The 15151-nt window shown below is 58.7% G+C and overlaps 1 protein-coding gene across 1 annotated transcript; it reads right to left on the bottom strand.

The window, feature by feature from the left end:
• Positions 1–1892: 1892 nt before the first annotated feature.
• LOC119111058 (nucleoredoxin) lies at positions 1893–14961 on the bottom strand. The gene is made up of 7 exons (XM_037234885.1): positions 14884–14961; positions 14325–14435; positions 12944–13069; positions 9548–9799; positions 8518–8618; positions 2155–2350; positions 1893–1898 (listed from the first exon to the last, which is right to left on the bottom strand). Exons 1-7 carry the CDS (start codon positions 14959–14961, stop codon positions 1893–1895), a joined length of 870 nt encoding a protein of 289 aa, XP_037090780.1.
• Between the last annotated feature and the right edge of the window lie 190 nt (positions 14962–15151).

Raw genomic sequence — 15151 nt, 5'->3', positions numbered from 1 at the left:
CACTGTGTCTCAGCAACGTACCTCCCACAGTGCAGTGTCCTCACGGCAATACACGGCGACAAACACGTGCACGCCTCGTGTGAACGTCTCTCGGCTGGCTCTCGCACCCGTGCCCCACGCAGGCTGCCCCGCGTGCAGCGCGCGGCACCGGTCCGTCACCAGACGGTGCGGCACGTCCGCGCCGCCCCGCACGCCCCGCGGCGACACGTCCGCCCCGTCACACAGAATCACGGCTCCGTCCGACGCAGTACCGCTCTCGGCCAATTGCGTCGCTCTGGCGCCAGCTTCGGAGGTCCAGTGGCGCCATGTTGCCCGGGCGTCCGAACTGCTGCACCGAGCCGTGACAGTCGTGGCCGTGACCCGTCACCAATGTCGTGACGGAGCAACGCCGCCGCGTCACGTCATGTCACGTCACGTCTCGTCACGTCACGGTGTGTCGAAGAGCGTGGGCTCCAGCTGCCGCCGCCGCCAGCGCTCGACGAACTCGGCCACGCGGTCGGGCGTGAGGGCCACGCCCTCCTCCAAGCCGAACCGGTGACCCAGGCTCAGGTCGATGATGACCAGCTGAGGCACCGCGTCGTCCACGCCAGCCGTCTCGCGCACCTGCTCGGCCACCTCCGACTGCCGGACACACGAGCGCGCCGCGCGTCAGCCGAGCCGAGTCGACTTCGACTCCGACTCTGACACGCCATGCGCCAGGCCTGAGTCATCGATCGGCGACGGGGCGAGTCAGCTCACGTCTCGTCCGGTAGTGGATGTGGCGCTCGGTGCTGAGTAACGCCTGGTTCGTTCGGAGCCACCCCCATATTTTTACACGGCCGCACTGTCGCAGCTGGTGCGTGAGTTATGACTCAGATGTCCTTTTACTATCGCTGTATTCTGGTAGCGCCCTGGCTCCGGTGCGGAGCACCCTGCTTTGCATGCTACGCTGCGTCGTGGGTCGGGCTCAGCGAGCCAAACAGGACATTTGCGTCAGGTTGACCTCCATGACATTTACGGCCAGCTGTAAATTCAAATCCGCAAAGGGGCGTCATGTTTGTGAATGAGATTACGACCTCCCTGTGCGGCCCACGGCTCACCCGCGGCGTCGTGACCTGGTCCGGGGTCACGGCGCTGGCACGGTCCGTCGGGCTCCAATTTGAGTGGCGCGCCTGCCCGGTTGTGACCCACCTCTGTGCCGATGAAGAAACGGATGAGGTCGGCCTGGTCGGTGCGGTACTTCTGAGTTGCTTCGGCAGCAGGTGTCAGCACCTCTCGAGCGAACCGCACCTCCTCCGGCTCGGCGTCTAAGTAGGCACAGCAACCGCAGTAATGACCGGCGACTTATCGACCCACGGGATGTACTACTGACATTTACCAATTACACGAATGGAAAATAGTCAGGCATCGGGGAATAAGCCAGGTGATTGGTGGCGCAAGGACGGAATGTTAGGCTGAATGACAACAACGCGGCATGCGCCAGCAATACAAGTACGTCTGAACTGGTCTCAAAATAGCCCATTAAAGATGGCATCGTAATATCACTTTACCCTTTCGTAACCGAGTGAGAACTTAGGTTCCAGCAGTAGAAGGCTAACGCCATTTTCAAAGCCAAGAAGGCGTCACTGATGAGACAGATCGGCGTGTCACGTGACCCGTATTTATAGACAGTTCATGCGCCACCAGAACAAGACAACATGAATGCATCCAAAATATAATACATGGATCCAAACTATCGCGTCATTAGCCGTGACCACGAACCGCAAAGCATCCATGAAACAACCAGCCAATAAACCGGCAAGACCTACCCACGAACAGCACCAGCAGCGGCTCGTCCAGCAGGTGACGATGGCTCTCTGCCAGCTCCTGCACCAGCGCGGGTTGCCAGGGAAAGCCTGCGACACGACCAGGGGTCAACACTGGCGGCAGTCACCGGAGGGACCAGGCAGCCGGGCCAGCTTTTAAACGGCCCGCCTGCAGTCAGATGTGCTGTAATGTATACCAACCCTAGTTCCGATACCAAGTGTTAACTAACTTTGCGCAGGCTTCAATCCGCCCCGACTCCATCATATTATCCGCAACACCTTTAAAAAAGACCCCAGTCAGGGCTACGTCACAGCCCTGGATTTATGGCATTCTACGCGCCTGCCCTGACCGGGAGCGCCCAGCACTGACCTGCGCCAGGGGGTCCTCGGCCACGTGCGCCCTGGCGTTGCGACAAACCAGCCGGTCGTGCTGGTCCAGCACCAGCAGGCTGGGGATGCCCTGCACGCCAAACCGCTCAGCCAGCTCGCGCCGTCGGCCGGCCTGCGCGTACGGCACCGCCAGCCACGGCGCCGCGCCGCGGTGCTGCTCGAATGACTCGGCCGTCCTATGGACGGGTCAGGTCAGGTTAGATCATGTGAGGCCAGGTCATGCCAGACCAGCCCAGGTCAAGTCAGGTAGGCCACAGCACCAGCTAATGCACCATGCCGGGGTGCAGCCCATAAACTCGGCCGTCCTGCGGACGGGTCGGGTTAGGTCAGGTCAATTTAGGGCGCGATACCTCCAGCCAGGCGGCATCGCACCCTAATTTGGCAGCGCCGCGGTGCAACTAAAATGGCTTGGCTACCCTGTGAAAAGGTCCTGTTAGGTCAGGTCAAATCAGTGTGAGGCATCGACAGCCGAGGACGGCGTCAACTGCGGCTTCCTGTCAGCGGATCAGGTCAGGTCAGGTCGCGTGATGGTAAGACACTGTCAGCCTAGGGCTGCGGCCATGTGCAGTCCACATGGCTACACAGTCCTGCAGGCGGGTGACGACAGCCGGGTCATGGTACGATAAGCGCGGGCCAGTGACCGGCCTTCGTCTGTTAAGTTCACCCAGCTAAGTTCGCCCAGTTCGTTGGTAAGGTTCAGTTAGCAGCCTGGGGGCCGTGCTGAAATGATGGTTCGGCTCAGTTCGGGACGAGCGAATAATGCTGTTGTTAATCACCTTCCGCCAACCTTGCGTTGCAGATCAGGCGTCACAGCTGTGACGTTTCGGCAGATCACGCTCCATTTGGCCAGATCGGGTTCGTTGAATCGTAAATATAGGATATAAGAAAAGTGGAAAGTGCTATGTGTAATAAGCCCTGTTTGTATCAGTGTATTGCAGTTCTGCAGAATAGACCAAACTTACGGACCCTATTTTTCTCCGTCCCTTTTTAGAGACTCGGGAGAAATGAAGCAAATCGACGCTTTCAGTAGCCATCCTACATTACGCTAAAATGGGAAAGCTGGCTGATATAGAAAGGTAATGGGGAATACCACAGCGCGGCACCATTACTTTATCGTTAGGTGATTCAGCCGGGCATGGAACTGACTGGGTCGTTAGCGCCGCGTCGCAACTCCTGGCGCCGTCCGCTGCCGAGCAGCATCCGGCGATCGTCTGGCTACGACTCGGAGCTGCTTCAAAGCTCTTTTTAAACGGCACTGAAAGCCATCGTGAAAAGAGTGAAGGCTTCCATTAACAGTAATAGACGGTAAGGCGATAGCGGCTCCGTTCTTTAGCGGATTAGTTTGCTAAAACGCTTCCACCTTGACGACCTCTGAAAGGAGGGGAAAGTGCTTTGATTAAAACTATTTTTCGACCACAACAACTAGAAAACAAGGGGAAATACTTTTGTGCCTGGTATGCGGTTCCGGCCCCCTGAGCCCAAGCACCGTACCTCGGGTACTGCGCTACCATGCGCCGTTCCATAACTTCACAAATGTCTGTCGCGGCTTGTCACGAATTAAGGGTCTGACAGTCTGAATGGGATGCGCTTTTCATCTCTGCAGTTGGAGAGATGTGCCTAATAGCGCATTCGTATGAGGTCCAGTAATATAAATGATACTTTCGCAAAACACAACCTAATCGATGCGCATAATAAGCACTGATATCCCTAAATTACACGTAATGCCCATCTAGTTCTAGGCTCGGTGAGGTGCTGCACCAATTGCCGCCGACCGGAGGCCGCTGCAGGAGGTGCCATGGTTCAGCATTTCACCAAACCACACCCTGGGGCTCAGTGGGCCGCTACATCAGATGCTTTGTTCATTAGCTGCCACACCCGGTATCGGCGTCAGCAGGCACAGGCCCGTGCTCACCCCCGCGTGTCCCCCTCCTCGTGCCCCGTAATGAGCCGCCACCTCCCGCCTATGACGCCCGGCCGCGGTTGAAGGGCGGCGGGGGACGGCGATTTACGACTGGCCGTCGGAGCTGGTCAATACTGCAAGCGAGGCAAGCGGGGCTGAACGCGCACCGCGACAAACAGCCAGCCTCCGGCGACATGCAGGGAGCCTCCGGAGGTGAAGAGAAGACCTCCGCACGCGAGGGTAGAAGACCTCCGGAGGTGAACAGAGGACCTCCGGAGACATGCAGGGAGCCTCCGGAGGTGAAGAGAAGACCTCCGCACGCGAGGGTAGAAGACCTCCGGAGGTGAACAGAGGTTCTCCGGAGACAGACAGGGAGCCTCCGGAGGTGAAGAAAAGACCTTCGTACACGAGGGTAGAAGACCTCCGGAGGTGAACAGAGGACCTCCGGAGACATGCAGGGAGCCTCCGGAGGTGAAGAGAAGACCTCCTCACGCGGGGGCAGAAGACCTCCGGAGGTAAACAGAGGACCTCCGGGGACAGGCGGATGATCTCCGAAGGAGGACGCAGGGCCTTTAGGCGCGAATAGATGACCTCGGTGGGCAGACAGAGTACAGAAGCGGACCTGCGGGGCAAAAACAAGGTTCCATGGAAACAGACAAAGGATAAAAGGACAGAACACCTTCAGACAGACAGAGAGCGACCGGAGGCAGCCGGATAGTTTCTGGAAGAGGACAAATAGTACACGGGGATGAACAGATGACATCCGGGTGCGTAAGAATCACTAAAACTTGAATAACGCACCATAAATGAGGCCAAGATGATACGAAGACACGGCCCACGAATGACATATCCCGCGGCAAAACACTGAACACTCGCGCAGCTCAACGCAGCGCCGTTACAGATGACACTTTAAATAACCTCCAGCATAGAAGACCACCTCTTGAGTCAAAGAAATGACCTCTTAAGACACACATGTGCACTCCAGAAACCAACGGCGACTTCTGAGCTAGCTATGGGTGCATTGTTCACAGACAATCATTCCGTTGTTCCGAACAGCTCGAGCCGTTTATGACAAAACTGACAGCCCTTCTAAACAAGCATGCACTCCCCGAGATGAGACGTCGGCTCTCTGACTTGTAGACCTGCGTCGGGTGACAGCACAAAAACAGCTGGCCCCTAGAGGCGGGCTCGGCCCGGGCACAAACACCGGCGAGCGGCGTGACAAACAGCGGCGGCGGGACAGGCGGCGCCGGCCACGCGCCCTTTAGTATTCATTGCCGCCGGCTGCATCTTTCAGAGCTCTGTTTACGATCGGGACCCGTGGCGCGCCGTGGAAGCAGCGTAACGGCGCTGGCCATGGCCGCCCGCCAGCCGCGCCTGCCCGCTGTCCTCTCCCGCCGCCGGGCTCAATGTCCTCCGGCCGACAGTTCGTTTTGGGCGGCGTTCTGACGTGGCAGAGCCGGCTGTTTATGGAGCCGTTCTCCTGGGGCTCGCCGATCTGACATTTTGCTATACAAAGGAAATCGCGCGCGTGGTATCATGGCGACGTCCGACCGCTCGCCATACAAAGCGGACCACACGCATGGCCGATCCTTCCGAAAGTTAGCCGCACATGAGACGGCGTTTGCAGAGGCCGCCCGCCAGACAGCTCGCTTGACAGGTGGTGGTCGATCGCAGACGGCGGCCGTTCGATAGTTTGCTCCACGGAAAAGAACGAATGCCGTGGCCACCCGTCCCCCATGTCACAGCTCGTTAAACAGAGCGTGACTAGCAACGGACTCGCTTCTTTTGACAGGTCGCTGCACAGATAAGGACGCGTGCATAGCCCGGCCGTCCGGCAGTTGAGCACACAAAGCCGGCCGTGCGGCCGTGATAAGACATATTCCCTGGTTCGTGCGCAGAGGAGGTCGGTCGAAACACGCACGTGTGCGAAAACTCGCCTCGCCTGGAACGTCTGTACGCTAAATGTATCACAGAGAAATGCCCATTCGCGAAAACGACCGGTTTGCCCCCGAGGAGGTATAACAACATTCCTCCAAAGGTCCGCCGCTCGGGAAAGCATGCATGCGGTGGCCCGTTGGTTCACCGTGGTTGGCTGAACAGAGGAGCTGGTATGCAGTGCACCGGGCGGGACGGTGATGCAGAACTAAGTCGGTGTCGCTGTCGAGTGGGGCCGTATTGATTTCACATTTGCTCCGGAGTCGGATAGGGCGAGCCGGCCATCCCTGCGATAATGGGTGCCGACGGGCGGCCGGCGGCCCCTGCTCGCTCAGCAGATCAGCGGTGCGCCGCTGCTGTCACCGGAGGTCCGCGGCAAGGGATAGCTCAACGGAGCAGCCGTTCACCCCTGCCGTCACCACCAGAGGCCTCGCCACCAGAGGCCTTGCCACCGGAGGCCTCGCCACCGGAGGCCTCACTTCCAGAGACCTTGCCGCCAGAGGCCTCGCCACCAGACGCCTCGCCACCGGAGGCCTCGCCACCGGAGGCCTCACTTCCAGAAGTGTCGCCACCGGAGGCCTCGCCACCAGAGGTCTCGCCACCAGAGGCCTCGCATTGCTGCTGACCGGCTTAGCAAGGTCGACGGGGTCGTTGCTGCCACTGCATCGGGAGAATGCCGTTGGGGTAGATCGACGCAAACGTTTTAACAGCCCGCTGCTGTCGCCGAAGGTCGGTGGCATGCGCGAACAGCTGTCACTTGGAGGTGCAAAGTTTGGAGGAGTGTATCCAAGGCATGGTGAAAATGAACTCCTCAGTTCGGCGAAGAATTTATACCGTTCTGCTGGTATTTAAGCTCATGGCGAAGCTCCACACACCTGAGGAAAGGCTGAGATTTTCAGTGGAATGTACAGGGTAGACATGGGAATACGGGGGTGTAGCGCTAAAGAGTTTTTGCTGACTTCCTTGAGGGTTGGCAGCCTACATAACAGAAGCCAGAAGCTCACCATTGCACATTTCGTCTCAGATAGCCTCTTTCAATATGTGAAGAGGCAAATGGTACCCTAAAGTAACATAACTATTTCCTCTTTGGAAAACGTAGCTGAAGTAGTAGCGAGTGATATCTCCGCAGCTTCCTCGAGCGGCAGGAAAGTCATTCCCCGATCTAAGGCAGACTCGTCTGGACTCAGCAAGAGTCAGACCGTCTTAACATTTTCACAATTATCACTGACGGCTCACCACTATTTGAACATAATGGGATACATCAATGAATTCCACATCAGGGAATGAATTGTGTTATGAGTCACACACCCACACACCCACACCCACACCCACACCCACACCCACACCCACACCCACACCCACACCCACTCACACACAGACACACACACACACACACCACACACACACACACACACACACATATATATATATATATATATATATATATATATATATATATATATATATATATAAACCATTCCACGATCACGCATTCCCAACGTTGTATTTCATATTTGTTTAAACATGCCTTTGGAGGTGCCTGTCCCTTTTTTTATCGGTGGACAGCCCGTTCCGGAGCTGATGCTTTTGTGTGGCGCGGTGCAATCAACACAGGGTGTTCCAATAACGGAATGGACGCACGGCTCCGCCGTATTTTAGCCTGGCCATCGTTCCCAGCTCCTCACAGGACCCACAGTGTGATTACTGCAGCCAGGGGCCAATAGGTACATCGATCGCGATCGAGGTTCAAGAGTCGTGGAAGGCGCGCGCGGCCGCCGTCTCCGGGGATGGAAGCGGCGCAGCCGGCTGGCGCCTCTGAGTCAGTAGCAGCGCAGGCTGGTATCTGGCGGGTGCATTCGTGGATGGCTCACAGTGGCACTGCATGCCACCGCAGGGAGTTTTACATGGCTGGTGCCTATGAGCGGAACTTTACCAGAAAAGTTGGAGATGTAAATTGGTTTGCGTGTCCATGCCCTTCATGCAACGCCACATAACTGCCGTTCATTTTCTGACGTTCATTTTGCATCCCTAAAATAGCAAAAGTTTCATCCCATGCTGGCGCCTTTCAGTCACGACCGGTTCGATGATATCAAACGCAGCGCAATCTATTGGCGACATGCAACCAACCCAACTGTGTTGCACTGACAGCGTCCTTCGTATCCACTGCATTTGCATTCGCGCTGCAGACTTCTCCCGGTACCGCGAGGGCCGCGCCCCCTGCCGGCGTCTCAGCTCCCGAAGCATGCTATCCGCTGGCACCCCGGCTTCGGTCCAGTCAGACGCCGACCGGCGACGACAGCGTACACACAGCTTTGACATGCAAATTGACCCATGAACTATCACCAAATTCGGAAGAGGAAGCAAATAGGTTATAATGCCGAATGCAAAGCGGGAGGTATAAGCACCAACCTTCTATGGACAGGCGCCCATGAGTTGTGACTAGAGTGGTCTCTGAAGTGGTGTCCATAAGCTACGAGTGGAGGCGCGTCTGCGCGTGGCGCTCACCTGTCTGAAGACACGAGGATGACCTCGAACTTCAATCCTCGGCTGCAAATCCTCCCGGCCATTTCTCGGAGTTCTGGAGTGAAGGCCTTGCATGGAGGACACTGGAAACAGGGCGGCCATCGGCGCCCACGGCCATGGAAAGGTCACTTGGTAATCTGGCCTACTGGCAAGACAGACGCCGTCTGCCGCGATCGTAAATAACTGGACCGAATGGCCAGACTTATGCGGTCTGGCGGGTTAGTTTAGTGGCGGCGTTAAATTGACCCAGTTGCAGCGCTCCAACATAACTTATGCATGTTGCTCCAGCAAAGCCTCCTCACCAACACCCCCGAGGGAACTGCGCCTCAAACAGCCCTCAGAAACGATTGCTTGCAATCTAATATTTACAAGGACCATGGGGGAATCGCTCCAACAATAATGCCACTCTGGCGTGAATTGTGAGCGGATGCAGTTTGGTTGGACCTGTTACATAAAGCTTTTGCGAACTTATTACCTCGTCAAGTTTCATTTTGCACTCTTATCCACTAACGCTTAGAAATCCGAAAGGCTTCGGGAATGCGACAGATGTGCTGATGCATACAGTAATGGATGAAACGGCTGGTAAACACTTTTTCCCTACAAAGCGAGCATTTTACAGAAAAATAACACCCCAGATGTGCTACCTTCTGCCAGCCCGAACCTTGTATCGCAAGCGCTATGCTTGGGAGACTGATACACACCGTCGCTGCTTGGGAGACTGATACACAACGTCACTCTCGGATCGAGCTGTGCTTGGGAGACTGATACACACCGTCGCTGCTTGGGAGACTGATACACACCGTCGCTCTCGGATCGAGCTATGCTTGGGAGACTGATACACACCGTCGCTGCTTGGGAGACTGATACACACCGTCGCTCTCGGATCGAGCTATGCTTGGGAGACTGATACACACCGTCGCTCTCGGATCGATAGCTACTCCTTATGAATCGGCATTTGAACACCACTGAAATGTCGACAGCGGTTCTGTTTAAAACCTTTTACAGCACTCACCCAGTTGGCGGCGAAGTAGAGTGCCTTGAATGCGCCCTGGATTCGGCTGTAGTCGCACAGTTGGCCGTCCTTATCCAGAAGGCCGTCCACCATGAGCTGCTCGTAACTGCGCGGTCGCCATGGAAACCCACGACCGTCTGGGTGCTCTCGAACGAGATCGCAGGCGTTCGAGATGATAGTCTGCCCAGACGCCATATCGACCAGCGACAGGCAGGGGATGTCTTGAATTTTGAAAAGGCAGCGCATTTTGTTCTGAAAGAAGAAAGCGAGCTCCATGAATGCACGAAAAGAAGTAGGACAATCATGCCACCTTGACTAGGTTCTAGAATGATTTCGACATATTGAGAGGAAATTCGACATAAATGCCGATATGTATGGGGTTTAATCAAATACAGGTTTACACCATGCTTACATCGGCTTTTGAGCAGTGTTCTAAGAACCAAAGCTTGTAGGGGCCATTTGAGCTTCTTGCTTGGCTTTCCACCATAGATACATATCCAGACGGCGTGTAGGATGGACACGCTGTGTCCACGCATACATGGGGATCGGAAAATTGCAAAAATAGGAAAAGTTTATTTTAATGGAATGTGGTATACATTCGGCTGTTATGCATTGGGTTGGTATCGTACGCATTCCGTTGGTGTTCGGTTCTGAGGAGACCGGATGTCGTAGGAGGGCCAGGCTTACAAACTGCCGGTCGTCGTCTGCTTAAGCATTTGTTCATAAACGTGTCTGAGCTGTCCAAAATGTAATCCAGATTGAATAACCTGAATTGATCCATCAGAGCTGCGCCATATTGCCAGAAATAGTCCCGGACGAAAATGTTTCAGACTGCTGCCAGCGTCAGCAGTACTCGTCCAAACTTCACCGCCACAGACAAAAACTTTCGTGAGGAAAGAATTAATATCGCAGACAGCATAGCCCAGAACCTGCACAGTTGCGGATTTGGGGCGCGGCACCGCCACTGCCTGCCGCCATATTCCCGCTGGGACGCGTGACCGCTAATGCCTGCCGTCATATCCCCGCTGAGACGCGGCACCGCCACTGCCTGCCGTCATATCCCCGCAGAGACGCGGCACCGTCAATGCCTGCCATCATATCCCCGCTGAGACGCGGCACCGCCAGTGCCTGCCGGCATATCCCCGCTGAGACGCGTGACGCTAATGCCTGCCGTCATATCCCCGCTGAGGCGCGGCACCGCCACTGCCTGCCGTCATATCCCCGCTGAGACGCGGCACCGGCAATGCCTGCCGTCATATCCCCGCTGAGACGCGGCACCGCCACTGCCTGCCGTCATATTCCCGCTGAGACGCGGCACCGCCAATGCCTGCCGTCGTATTCCCGCTGAGACGCGGCACCGCCAATGCCTGCCGTCATATTCCCGCTGAGACGCGGCACCGCCAATGCCTGCCGTCATATCCCCGCTGAGACGCGGCACCGCCAATGCCTGCCGTCATATTCCCGCTGAGACGCGGCACCGCCAATGCCTGCCGTCATATTCCCGCTGAGACGCGGCACCGCCAATGCCTGCCGTCATATCCCCGCTGAGACGCGACACCGCCAATGCCTGCCATCATATCCCCGTTGAGACGCGTGACCGCTAATGCCTGCCATCACATCCTCGCCGACAGACTGTAACAGGAACGCAGCCGCTCACAAAAACGCGGCCGTGGACGTTTGCACCGAGCCGGTCGCACCGGGGAGTGCACCTCGTCGCCGTTTGCACCGAGCCGATCGCACCGGGGAGTGCGCCTCGTCGCCGTTTGCACCGAGCCGGTCGCACCGGGGAGTGCACCTCGTCGCCGTTTGCACCGAGCCGGTCGCACCGGGGAGTGCGCCTCGTCGCCGTTTGCACCGAGCCGGTCGCACCGGGGAGTGCGCCTCGTCGCCGTTTGCACCGAGCCGATCGCACCGGGGGAGTGCGCCTCGTCGTTTACACAGCTCCCCAATCCCGTGTAAATGAACGCGGGCACGGACGCGGGTGGCCATACGACGCTTGTATACACTGCGTCGACGCGGTGCAAACACGCACAAACAGGGCCGGGCGTCGGCACCGGCGCCCGCCGCACCGGGCCGCCGCCGATGCCGAGCGGGTAATGAACGAGGGCGGCGCTTCCTAAAAGCCCGCCGTCAAAACAGCCGGCCGCGGCGTCGCCAGCTGCGGCGTTGGGCAGACGCGCTGGCTAATGACCGACAGATTCGGGCGCGGCGGCGTGGGTCCGGCTCCTTCCCCCCCCCCCCGCCCGGACGGAGGCGAGCTCAGGATGGCCGGCCGTGGGCTAAGTCTGCCCGGTTTAGGGTCGCGGCGGCTGAATAATCACTGGCGCGGCGCGACGAGGCGGGACGGGCGCCGCCACAAGCGGCCGTCTGAGCAAACTGAGAATCAGCTCTTCCAGGGCAGTCTAAATGTCCGTGGTCAAACAAAGTAGCACCTGGCCTGCGAGAGCCTTCCCGTCGAAACCCGATGAACTGAACTGAAGCGGAATTCACATCAGCGCCACGCCTTTCCGGTGGATGACCGCCCTGAGTACCAACGGATGATGCTCGCCGGCACACTCAGCAACGGCGTCTTCCGCAATCTGGACGGCGCATGCAGCCCCAATCCAATAACAGCAGTGGTCCGACCCTGGACACGTGCAGAGTTCCCACCGTTTCCGACGGGGCGGACCATAACCGCCGGCGGTCGGTGCAGCCCCACGGCGGACCCACAGACGACTGCCGGGAGACCTTCCCTCCGACGGCAGCGACGCTCCGGACATTGGATCAGTCACCGGTCCACAGAGGGGACGGGGGGGGGGGGGGAGGACAGCTTGCAGGGCTCCGGCCGGTCATAGCTCAGCGCAGTGGGTATATGTCCAAAGGCAAAAGTTAAATTGACTGAGGCATCGTTAAATAACTCGAGCAAACAAACTTGGTGTGCGGCGGGGGTGAGCGGCCGGGAGCAGCGACGTTTTAAGGCCTTCTCGGCGGCGCTTCATACTCAGCCCTCCAGTGGAAGCCTTACAGGAGGCAAGTATGGAATTCGGGGGGGGGGGGGGGTAGGGGCAGCGAAGCATTCAATTCGGGCACGGCAGCCATTAAGCGAAGCTCCGGCTTCGGACGGCGCATTCGATGGTTGGAGTGTGAGCGGTAATCGATGCTCCCCGCCTATCATGCCGCCAGGACTGTGGTTCATGCATTAGCTCCAGGCGCACAGTTCCTCTCTGCCGGCTCTGAACTTTACACGAACATGCCGTCGGTGCGCTCTGAAGCGACGATCATCGTAACCAATAATTACCGTCGTCGATAACGTCAGGGAGCTGCCGCGGGCGCTTATCTCAGTTGTGACGTCACTGGCCGGCCCATCGGCGCTGCGCCAGGTATTTGACCGCGCACTGATGTCACCGCCCGACTCACCAGGCTGGGGAAGTCGTCGAAGTCGATTCTCCACCAGGGCATGTCGGCCGAGAGGTGCTCGAAATCCTCCCTGTCCTTGTCGGCAGAGACGAACACCACCTCGAACTGCTCTCCGCTGTCGCGCACCTGACCGACGAGGTCGCGAGGTCACAGGATGACTTCTGAGAGTGAACGTCGCGTGGACAAAAGGCTCCGAAATCATGGCCGAGTCTGTGGCGTGGGTCATGACCAGCCCTGTGGCGTTATCATGTATCCACACCGAACTTATGGAGTATCTGACGTCAACCAGAATCACGGCCGAGTCTGTGGTGTGGGTCATGACCAGCCCTGCGGCGTTATCATGTATCCACACCGAACTTATGGAGTATCTGACGTCAACCAGAATTTGATTGGGTGACCAGGTTGCGGCAATGACATAGAGGAGTGTGGACAACGATGGGCCAAAAATGCACTTGGGAGCCCTCCGTTAGCAGGACGTCCGGGACAGGGACCCACCTCAGTAGCTGCGGGCGCTAGGTTGGTGCTTCCGCCAGGGTCACTTCCCAGTAATGGCTGATTCACACAGCTCACACCGGATAAACAGCGCGTGCGGGGATGCTGAATGAAGCGTGAATGAAGACAGGATGGCGGACAACTCAGACCGTGGAAAAAACGCACCAAAAGCACGAGACGTGCTCGACTTGGCGAGTCATTCATTACCAACAACAAAGGGCGTCTCGGCATGGCACAAAACAGGCCTGAGGGAGCGACTGGCAGAGCAAAACAAGCCGGCTGCTGTCGGCGGCTGGCTGCGGAGCGTACGGTAGCTGCCTGCTGGCGGGTGGCGGCCGAGCAGGACGGAGCGCTGGACTGCACGCAAACCTCACCCGACTGGGGGGACGGGGTGGGGGCAGGTAAACCGGCTGGACCACTTTTAGTCCAGGGCCGACGCCACCATCCGCTGGCCCCACAGGCGTACACACTTCATCATACCCCCAGCAGGTGGATACCTCAAGCCATCTCTCCAGGCGTTTTACCCTGCGATGTCGTCACCACAACCGGTAGGTCAAGTCCGGTCGCGTCGTCTCGTGTCACATCGCAATGCAAACTGTAACCTCAAGTCACGTCAGCTCATCGGCCGTCGTACAACGTCTCGTTGGCACACCAACTTCGCGGCAGCACACCGCCACGCCACAGCACGTGACCCGCCGGTTTCACACACGGATCATGACCTCGTCATACTACGTTACGTCACGTCCCGTCACATCCACACACGCGCGGTCACCTCACGCCACGTCACATCTGCCGGCATGCACGTCACGCCCCCCGCCACCGGCACGTCCGAGCGCGCCCATCGCCCCCAGCACGGCCGGGCACGCCACGTCGCCCGCCGGCCGGTCACCTGGGCGTAGCAGCGCCGCAGCAGCTGGACAAACTCCTCGCAGGGGCCGCACCACTTGCCGGCGAACAGCACGCCGATCACGCCATCGGTGCGGCCACTCAGGTCGGCCCGCTCGCCGCGCGGCCCCGAGCAGCGCCGCCAGCAGCGGGGCGCAGCGCGCCGCCATTCTGCCGCCGTCGGCGCCGACTGAGCCGGCGTCGGCCGCGTCGGTGCGTCGGCGAGCGCCGCGTCCAGGTGCGCCGTCCGGGCGCGCCGGTGCGCTGCGCGGCCGCGACTGCCGCTCAAGGTGGCGGCCCGCCGCAGCCGCCAGGACGCGACAGGGGCGGCAGCGGCGGCGGCGGCGGCGGCGGCGGCGGGCGGCACGCGCCCTGCCGGTGCCGGCGGGCGGCGCGCGACTAGCCGCCGCCGCAGGAGGGGCGGGCACGCTCCTGGCGCGCCGGGCGCCTGCAGCGGCGGCGACCGTGACGGCGACGGTCGGGTGAGTCAGCGGCCTGTTGCAGCCGCCGCGGCCGCCGGGCAGGGGTGTGTGTGAAGGGGACGGGGACGTGCGCGCCCTCGCCTGTCGACGCGACAGCGCTGACAGAGAGGCGGCCGTGATTGAATTCCTCGTTTGATCGATGGCGTGCCGGCGCTCCATCAGAGTCAGTGTTAACAGGAAAGTGGAACGCAAGCTGCCGGCCGTGAGAGATTGAGCGCCGGGCTTTAGTCTGTCGGCGTGTTGGTAAAAAAACTTGCTTCGAGCTAGCAGCGTATTAGCGTCAAACGTGCCGCTCCTAAAGCCGTTTTAATGTGCGTGGAGGGAGAACAAAGCTGAAGGTTCATTTAGT

Source organism: Pollicipes pollicipes, unplaced genomic scaffold (genome assembly GCF_011947565.3).
Source record: "Pollicipes pollicipes isolate AB1234 unplaced genomic scaffold, Ppol_2.1 Scaffold_7261;HRSCAF=8764_pilon_pilon_pilon, whole genome shotgun sequence".
Classification (NCBI taxonomy): Eukaryota; Metazoa; Arthropoda; class Thecostraca; order Pollicipedomorpha; family Pollicipedidae; genus Pollicipes; species Pollicipes pollicipes.
The sequence above is the reverse complement of the archived record's forward strand: the minus strand, read 5'-3'. Positions and strand labels throughout refer to the sequence as shown.

Excerpts from the sequence above, each read along its gene's own strand:
- LOC119111058 (XM_037234885.1), bottom strand. The coding sequence starts at position 14,961 with ATGGAGCGCCGGCACGCCATCGATCAAACGAGGAATTCAATCACGGCC. Across the intron at positions 13,070-14,324 it reads TGCGGCGCTGCTACGCCCAG|GTGCGCGACAGCGGAGAGCA; the intron begins GTGACCGGCCGG and ends CTCGTCGGTCAG. Across the intron at positions 2,351-8,517 it reads ATCCTCGTGTCTTCAGACAG|GACGGCCGAGTCATTCGAGC; the intron begins GTGAGCGCCACG and ends ACCCGTCCATAG.